This window comes from Phragmites australis, chromosome 3 (genome assembly GCF_958298935.1).
Source record: "Phragmites australis chromosome 3, lpPhrAust1.1, whole genome shotgun sequence".
Classification (NCBI taxonomy): Eukaryota; Viridiplantae; Streptophyta; class Magnoliopsida; order Poales; family Poaceae; genus Phragmites; species Phragmites australis.
In genome coordinates this window covers 49,508,044-49,517,802 of record NC_084923.1, presented here as the reverse complement: position 1 = coordinate 49,517,802, position 9,759 = coordinate 49,508,044, and the positions used below count along the sequence as shown (strand labels likewise).

Sequence of the window (9,759 nt, the reverse complement as noted above, 5' to 3'; positions counted from 1 at the left end):
GGCTACAATAGCTTCTTGATGTATTGCATCTGTAAGATCTACTAATTTACTAACATATATTCTTGATAAATATGTTAGTTTTTAATGACTATGTTATCATCAATTATTAAAATTATAATTATAATCTAATAAGATTATTTTCGTTACACACTTTGCTGCCAGGGCAAAATCAAATCTATTATTATATATAATCCACATAGTCCCATGTATTGAAAATTGCCTTGACCATTTATGCTGGCCTTAATTAGATTACCAACTGGTATTCATTCTCAATCTGTCTAGAGTAGTTCCGGAACTGAATACTTTTATGGTATATTCCTTCTTAATTTGCCTTGACCGTGTAGTTTTCAAATAAACAGCAAATTAAGTACCAGTAGATATTTATGGTTATCTGTTTCTCTCAACAACAAAAAAAACTTGCAGTTGCAGGCAGCATGCGTGAGCTGACCAGCGAGTGTGACCTTCGTGCTCAGTTCCCGACAGACACCGTCCATTAGACTACCCTAATCATATTTTCTTAATATCTTTTTCTTCCCAATTTTTCTCTCCATTTTTATTCCCTTCATTTTCTCTCATCCAATAGCTTCTTTTTAAATGGATTTATGAAGAAACAGGAGAGAATCCCATCATAAAAGGAATAAACTTGAAAATCACTTCATGACAAGAACCGTGAAGAAAAATCGTTGAAACGCTGAAAAAAAAACTTTCATAAAGAGATTATAAACCATATAGAAATCAGTTAGGATGATCTTAGAAAAAGACAAATAGACCAGCTTAGACCTTCTACGACCTTTTCTTCGCCCTTGTTAGCTTCGGGTTTAAGACGTCGCTACCCATCAGACTTGACTACAACAAATGATAGGAGAGGAGTACTAGTAATCCACTTTCTATCTTCAAAAATGCAGATGGTTAACGAATGGCTAATTGCTGTATTAGCTTCGTGAAAAGGAGAGCTACCAGCAGTAATAATTGCCCAGCATAGTCACAGATTAAGCCATCCAAGATTAATGAGAAAGCGCAGCCAAAGTAGTCTTTTTCTAAATACAAGATCGGACACATGTACACACTCACGTTCACACAAGGATTTGCAGATTTGCTATTCTTAACATCGAGTAATAATATTAATTTAACATCCGAGTCTTAGTTACACAGACTTATGCTCGTCTAAATGTTAACCGCATCAGGCAATTGATATTAGTTAAGAGTGGCAAACTAACCTTTTTTTTTTACCGAATCTTCCGCTTTCGTCTACTGCTTCGTGCCCCGTAATCCCACACGCCTTTTCACCACGTGCATCTGTCAGTGACACAACTGGCTCACAAAAAGAAATGAAAATGAAAACAAAATATTCGGATACCTGTAAGAAAAGGCAAAGAAAAAAGGGGGAAAAGGCGGCAGGCGAAATGCGCAACGGAAAGGAGGAAACAGCGGTTGCTGGCAGCCTATAATGGTAGGAGAGAAGAGGGAGAAGCCATTAGGCAAGAGAGAGGGGGGAGAGAGAAACTGCAGAGCGAGAGGGAGCAACGCCGCAACGGGCACGAACCAACACGACCTCCCAGGCGGAGGAGAAAGAGAAACCAGACAGCAACGACGAGCAAGAAAGCGCACGCGGCGAGGGGGAGGAGGCCGGCAGGACGCGCCTTCGGCCATGGTGGCGCACGCCGCAGCAGCCCTGTGAGTCGCAAGGGACGCCGCGGCTTACAGATGAAGGTATCCAAGGAGCAGGAAGGGTCGCCGGTGGAGGCCATGGACGCCGCGGAGGTGGCGGTCCAGGAGGAGGAGGGGTGCTCGGGGAAGGGCCCGGAAGGGGAGCCGGAGGGGAGGACACTGGTGGTCGGCGTGCGGGCGGACGCCGAGAGCCGGGCGCTGCTCACATGGGCGCTCGTCAATGTGGCGGCGACCGGGGACCGCGTCGTGGCCGTCCACGTTGTGCTGGCCTCCGCGGCGGAGGCGGCCGCCGCGGTGGACTTCGACGCCATGCTCGGCGTCTACGAAGGATTCTGCAACCTCAAGCAGGTCGCTGCTCTCTGCTTGCTTCGTTGTTGCTGTGCAATTAAAGGGGGATTTCTCGCATAATTTTGTACTAGGATTTTTTGGCTCAATCTGATTTTTGTTCACACCTTGCAGTTTATGATAATCTCACAACTTTTTGGAGTACCTTGCAAAGATACGTTTTTTTTTTTACTTCATTTATGACCTTCCTTCTGTATCCAGTACGTGTTGGCTTAATTTTGTACTAGGATTTTTTGGCTTAATCTGATTTTTGTTCACACCTTGCAGTTTATGATAATCTCACAACTTTTTGGAGTACCTTGCAAATATACGATTTTTTTTTTACTTCATTTATGGCCTTCCTTCTGTACCCAGTACATGTTGGCTTGTTTCCGAAGTCTTTAGCCCCCATTCCGCCGCGGTTTTGCAGTGGTGAATTCGTTAAGCAATTCTTGCTGCTTCTGGGTAAACTGCTACTGTTGTTTGGGCAGATCAATCTAAAGGTGAAAATTTGCAAGGACTCGTCGGTTCGCAAGGCGCTAGTTCGTGAGGCCAGCCTGTTTGGGGCCTCCAAGGTTGTCATCGGCATCACCAAGAAAAGGCGCGCAATTTCGTAAGTGTCATCAGCATTGGATGCTCGATGATTTCCACCATCGAAGCTCTAAGCTTTTTTGCACTATGATTACCTCTACTACTGAAACTATTGCTTTGGATTCTTCAGCTCCTCAGTGTCCGTTGCGAAGTATTGCGCAAAGAAGCTGCCCGCAAAGTGTGCGGTCCTCGCCGTGAACAATGGCAAGATCGTGTTCCGGAGAGAATCAAATGTCCATTCAGGCAAGGTCTCAGCAGAAGTTCCTCCCTGTGCTGGTGATGAGATGTATTGCGTGGTGCCGTTCCAAGCCCGCCAAGTTAAAGGGGACACGTTATCTTTAGATGAACCTAAAGATGATGGTGGGGGTGACAGCACGCATGATGTTGGCACAAAGGGCAGTAAGCCGGAGGACGTCATCACGGAAGAACAGCCGGTCTCGAGCGTGGACCCTGCAGATTTGTCAAGGGATCAGGTTCGGATTTTTACAGATCCTTCTGGCAAGGCTGAAGAGTCAACCAGCGAACAGAAAGATGAATCTTCTGCGCTTCCAGGTGAGGGTGCAAGCGTGTTGTACTGTGTTCTTCCGACGAGGATCGGCGATTCAGTTGCAAGTACATCAAGTAGGCAAGACCATGATTCAGTGGATCTGCCAGCTGAAGGGGCTGGGGAGCTATACTGCTTATTGCCCCCAAGGAATGGCCATTCAGGGAGGAATATTGGTGATTCTAAGCGTTCAACTGCAAGTCAGAAAGACGATAAACCTGCCAATATGTCTCTTGAAGGAGATGGTGACCTGTACTGCCGGCTGCCGAGGAATAGACATTCGGGTAGGAGTTATGGGGGATCTAAACGTTCTGTTGGTATAAATGATGTGATTAGGCGCAGCAGTAGTTTCTCCAGTGATATTAATTTGAGCTCGGAGACATCACCTAGTAAGAGGGATGGCTCAGTTTGCACGGCTGCCACTGAACGAACTTCTTCCACCGTATCCACAGAAGCTGAGGATTCGCCAAGAGACACCACACGAAATGCTGAAACCCTGAGTTCTCCTATGTCACTGAGAAGGATGGTAGAAGGAAGATCCGACCGATGTCATCTCCGTAGGAGAATCTTCAGCCATCATAGAAGTTCATCTTTTGAATGGGCAAAAATCTCGATGGTTCAATGGGCGATGAGGCTTCCAAGCCGTTACACTTCAGTCCACCCAGACAGCAAATCATTGAAATCGGATGCAAGTCCAAGGTTTAACTGTGATTCTGAAACTGAACCAACTTCAGCTGTTGAGTCAGAATCAATGTTTTCTTTCTCTTTGTATGATGTAGCCTGGCCCCCAAGCAAATTGGAATCTCTTCGACAGAAGTACTCTTCAGTGTGTAGGCTGTTTAGTTATGAAGAACTGAAGCTTGCAACGGCGAACTACTCACCAGGTAATTGCCTTTTGACATCAGCTGACCAGCATTACTTTGGTATATATGTTTCTTTTGACAAGTTCAAACACATTTTTTTTTCTTTTATGGTGATGCAGATATGTTAATTGGGAAGGGTGGAACCAGCCAAGTTTACAAGGCACGACTATTTGATGGCACATTTTCCGCCATAAAGATTCTGAAACCCTCGGTTGATGCACTACATGAGTTTATTACGGAGGTTGAGATTTTAACCAGCTTGCAACATGAAAACGTTGTCGCGCTAAGGGGATTCTGCTTTGAAAACTACAGTCTTGTGTTGGTATATGATTACATGCCCCAAGGAAGCTTGGACAAAGCTCTTCATGGTAAGCGTCAAGATATAGTACTCTATCTGTTCAGTCCGTAACCTTCTTGCTAGCTAGCCTCATAACTGTAACTGCTTATTGCTCTTCAGGCAAGAAGGATGACAGGAATTCCCTTAGCTGGGAGAGGAGAAATAAGATAGCAACCGACATTGCAAGAGCACTTGAATTTCTCCATCATGGTGATGTGACGCAAGCTGTGGTTCATGGAGATGTTAAGTCTTCAAATGTCCTCCTTTCAGAGGATTTTGGGGCATGGGTAAATATTCAGATCAAGTTTTCAAATACCTAGAGCTAAAGTAGGACATGCATTCATGTTTTCCCCCAATCTAGCTCTATATAGTAAATCCTCCTTTTAATTAAGGGGAAAAAATCCTAGACATGCCAACCAATGTATTTGATTGACCCGCAAGCACTGATGAATCGCATAGCCATTTTGGTTAACCCCACTTGTCAATGTTGATTCTGCTAGTGACGTCATTTCATTTTGGAAATTTTCAGCTGTGTGATTTTGGGCTGGCAAAGCAAGTGTCAGCTTCGACTCCCCACCTAACATGTACTGACATCACTGGAACTTTCGGGTCTGTATCAGCTCTTGGCTATGGTTTGCTGTTATGTTAACTTTAACATCAAATCTGAAGAGGCTAACAAACTACTCTTGTGACAGGTACCTGGCTCCCGAGTGTTTTTCGTACGGGAGGGTCAATGAGAAGATCGATGTTTATGCATTTGGAGTTGTAGTGCTAGAGATTATTTCAGGAAGGAGACCCATTACACCAGGAAGTGCAAAGGGTCAGGAAAGCCTGGTTGGGTGGGTAAGTGCTCCGTAACTCTATTTTTTTTTTATGCTAGCTGGCTGATTGGTAACATGCCCTAAGAACAAACTGTGGCCACATGATATTAAACTACAATTGGTACATATGTTTCATTCACCACATGATCACTGCTGCACATGAAAAATGTACTTCCTTTTTCCTAATTCTTCATTCATGGTTTCAGGCAAAGCCTTTACTGTCCAGTGGAGAAATTAAACAACTGGTTGATCCATTTTTGGGAAATAATTATGATTGCGATGAAATGGAGAGGATGACGCTTGCCGCTTCGCTGTGCACAAGGACATCTTCTCATTCTCGACCAGAAATGTCACTAGTAAGAACTGGAGTTACATGAAAAGAACACTTACTACTAATTTCATCAAAAGTCCATTGGTTTCTGATATCAATATACTTATTTGCTCCTTTCCCACAACCCCCAGGTCTTGAAACTGCTTCAAGGGGACGATGAAACGATCCACTGGGCAAGGTCACAAGTCACCGCCAGTTTTGATGGTTCGGATGAGGAGACTGCAACTCCTGACTCAAACATGCAGTCACATCTTAACCTTGCATTGCTTGGAGTGGAGGATGACACCCTCTCGCACTGCAGCAGCACTGAACGGACTGTGGACACCTCCGCTGACGGTTACTGGAGCCGATCGTCGAGCTTTGATTAGCACTTTCATCTTCGTTGCGAATGCGTTGAATCGAGTTGTTTATATAGTTCACATGTGTTACCATTGTTGATTGGTTGGGATGGTGAATGGTGAGATTGGTTGCATTTAAGCAATGGGAAGTGGAGGTTTGCTCATTTAGTTGTCAGATGGGGTACTGTTGCTAATTTAGTTAGGAGTTGTTTTGTTGTAGATCTAACCTTGCTGGCCCTGGCCTTACAATCCATTTACAATGATGGTTTTACAGTGAAATGATTCTAAGCAGGGATTTTAATTTCGTTTTACAATTTTTTTCCATTCACCGCCAAAAAGACCGAAATTTATGAAATTTTGTTGAAATTTTGGTCATTTTTTTCTATGCTCTGTGAAGTCCTACGTGTTAGTGAAAGAAATTTTCAGAATTAGATATTTCGTTTACTCTAAAATTCGTAAAATTTCACTGAAATTTTGATGAAATTTTAATCCCTAATTCCAAGTTGCACTTGTTTTTCATCTCACATATGCCATCTTAGACTGCTCTGAGATACTCCAAACTCCTTTTACTGTTGGACACATTGAAAGCTTGCCGAATCAACAGTACCTGCTCACTTGCAGCTGGTTGGAGGTGTGAATCTCTCTCTCTCTAATAATGCTACTCTACTCTACTCTACAGCTGGGTCCTGCAGTTCCGGGTTCGGGACATTAATGAAACGGAGTTCTTGACTCAGCAATGAGAGGATGTACCCCAGCAACGGAGCATGGGGGGCGCAATGCTCAGCAGTACAGTACCCTAGTACGCCGCCCCACTGGACGGTTCGGGGGTGGGGGCCACCAGATCCACTTCTCGTGTCATCGTGCGTGACCCGACTGGCTCTCGACGTGAACGCTGTCGCTGACACCACAGGGGTCAAGGCCGGCTGCTACACCTACACGATTGGCAACTGCTAGCTGATCATGTGACCGTGTCCGAGGCAGCTATGGATCCTCATCAACGCAGGAAGGTAAAGCAAACACTCGCATGTGATGGTGTTGATGGCAGTAGTAGAGCTGCTACGATTTAGTGAGAGGTGTGATGGTCGTTTTTTCTTATCACAGATTAGATTTTCTTTTCCAGAATTATGCCACAAAGCGCTCCACGTACGGATATACACAGAGCGGGTGTGCACGGAATGTGCTCACTCAACTCTGACTAAAAAAGATTGTGGAAATGGATCCTACTGTAAAAAAAAAATTTATGCCACAAATTATTAAAAAAATCTGAGCGAGAGAGGATGTGACAGCTTAGGTAGACCGGTGAATGGTTTGGCAGGCCTTCTTTACTGAAAACGAGATCGTGTGAAAGCCCAGATGCATGGTGGACAGGATGGTTCGTGCGAAAAAATGGAGTTTTTTTTTAAATATTTTTTAACATAAAAATTTATTTGAATATACTCCGGATAAAAAGATTTACAAAAATAAACGTCTATCATCCTCTCATAAGACGATTAGACCCGATAAGTAGTCGGTCCGTAGCTTACCGCTCTCTCAAGGGGCGGTAGGCCTTATAGCCCTCTGAACCGGCGGTAGGCCTTACAGCCCTCTGAACCGGCGGTAAGCCCCCTACATTAACAGTTCCGCTATAAAATTTTAATTTTCCTCCTATTTTATCCGTTCAGAATAGTGATGTTCTGTTACTATAAAAATTCTAAAACTTTTTGTACGTGTTACATAATCCATATGCAACCCATTTTAATTGAATTTATCCAAAAATCATATGTAGAATTTAAACTAAAATTCTCCAAAAAAGACTACTTTTATAACTTCTAACAATTGTTAGTGCCTCAAATAAATTTCTAAAAATCTAGTAAAATTCACTAATTTCTTATGTGATGTGACAATTTCTAAAATTATTTTTAGCACTAGGTTTATATATGTTTGAATTCAAATTAAGTTAAAAGAAGAATATCATATGAAATTATAAAAATACATATAAATGGTGAATTATAAAGGAACTTACTTTTTTACCACATAATATAGAGCTGAAAATAATTTTATAAATTATCACATCACATAATAAGAATATTAGTAAATTTTACTAGATTTTTAGAAATTTATTTGAGGCACTAACAATTATTAGAAGTTATAAAAGTAGCTTTTTTTTTTAGAATTTTAGTTTAAATTCTACACATGATTTTTGGGTAAATTCAATTAAAATGGGTTGCATATTGATTATGTAACATGTACAAAAATTTTTAGGATTTTTATAGCAACAGAATATCACTATTTTGAATAGATAAAATAGGAGAGAAATTGAATTTCTTAGTACTGTTCACCGCGATACTGTTCAAAGGGCCTACCCGCCCTAGCTGTGGGTTCACTGCTAACCGTCTTATGAGAGAGCGGTAGACGTTTATTTTTATAAATCTTTTTATCCAGAGTATATTTAAATAAATTTTTGTGTTAAAAAATATAAAAATAAAAAAAGCTCCGAAAAAATGATGTCATTTTGGGCTTCCGCCATTCTGTCCACGTTCAAGGCTGTCTCGATGTCCACGTCTCATGGTTTGCTAGATTGCAATTGGACCTATTTACTCTTGAGCTCAACAAAATGCATGGCCCAACTGACTTCAACGAGATAGGACCAGCCCACTCTCTTGCACCCACACACACAATCATTTCCGAACAGTCTAGTATGGTCTTCCAGTTCTGCTAATCAGTTTGCATGTTCTTTTTCTCTCTCTCTTTTTTTTTTTAAATATCAGCATAACTTTTAGAGCGTACGCACACACTTACACTGTCACACACATTCAGAGATATAGAATTTCTATCAGACAGGTTTGAAACTCATGAAGTCAAAAAAAAAAAAAAGGAAGACTGATGAATCATTTATCATTAAAAAAAATTATTTTAATAAGACACACAAGAAGTAACTCTGAAATTTAATCTCAGATGGGAAGAGGTTACAGACAATTGCACTAATTGTATGTTCTTCAAGGGGGAATAAGTTTGTTAGCCCCATGAAGCTCCAATTATTGGGATGATTTGGCGCTTCAGTATCTGAAAAGGAAAATAGCAACTCCGGCTGCCGGTTCGAGGTTCGATCTACCGACATGCGAGTGATCGCCACCAAGCGACACTTGGAGGTTGGAGCACAAAACAACAACTATGGCTGCTTCATTGGACCCGCCTAACAGCTTCATCCTGGCTGGCTGCACAAATTGACGATCTTGTACTCATCTCAGATACAGAACTTTGCGGTTTAGTCCCTGAAATGTTATTCTCTCTAATCATAAATACTTGTTATTGTTTTTTATACTTTTTGAGATGCAAGACTATATGTTTTATTATAATATAGTTATAATATCTAATAAAAATATAATATTATAAAAATATTTTTTAAGATAAATCTACATTATATTTATATTTTGAAAGTTAATATTGACGATCAAAGTTTTAAAAGTTTAATATGATCTTAATGAAAGTAATGAGTATTTGTAATCGGAGTGAGTAATATTTTATTATGAACAGCCCCGGAAGCATAGTATGCTTGGTCGTGGAGCGTAAGATAATCAGCGCAACCGTTTACACGCACTTGTGCTTATTTTGGACGTCGACGTCGGCCGTCCAAAAATCCAAATTAGTGCGGCGCATCCTGTGGCCAGTCAGCCAACGTCAACTTTAGCTGCCACTATCAAATGTTTAATTATTTGGAATTTTGTGGTTGGATTGCTTGCTTGGCCGACTAAACATGCACCCAAAATGTTGACTAGTACGTTTCATAGACTTTATTTTCGATTGGTTTGAGCTGTAAAAATTAGTCATTAAACATTATTATGGATTGTATAGTATCCCCTAAATAGGACAAACATCTCTCACGCATGTAATAATTTAAGAAAGCGAGGAGCAATGTGCTAAGTGGTCTGCTCACTATCTCTGCCTACATATACAGCTCATGTG

At 41.6% G+C, this 9,759-nt stretch overlaps 1 protein-coding gene across 1 annotated transcript; it reads left to right on the top strand.

The window, feature by feature from the left end:
• The first annotated feature begins 1,384 nt into the window (after window positions 1–1,384).
• On the top strand, window positions 1,385–6,096 carry LOC133913742 (protein kinase STUNTED-like). Its single transcript, XM_062356978.1, has 9 exons — window positions 1,385–2,016; window positions 2,484–2,605; window positions 2,714–4,011; window positions 4,110–4,358; window positions 4,448–4,614; window positions 4,857–4,936; window positions 5,023–5,170; window positions 5,355–5,504; window positions 5,611–6,096. Exons 1-9 carry the CDS (start codon window positions 1,705–1,707, stop codon window positions 5,845–5,847), a joined length of 2,763 nt encoding a protein of 920 aa, XP_062212962.1. The 5' UTR covers window positions 1,385–1,704; the 3' UTR covers window positions 5,848–6,096.
• The last annotated feature ends 3,663 nt before the right edge of the window (window positions 6,097–9,759 follow it).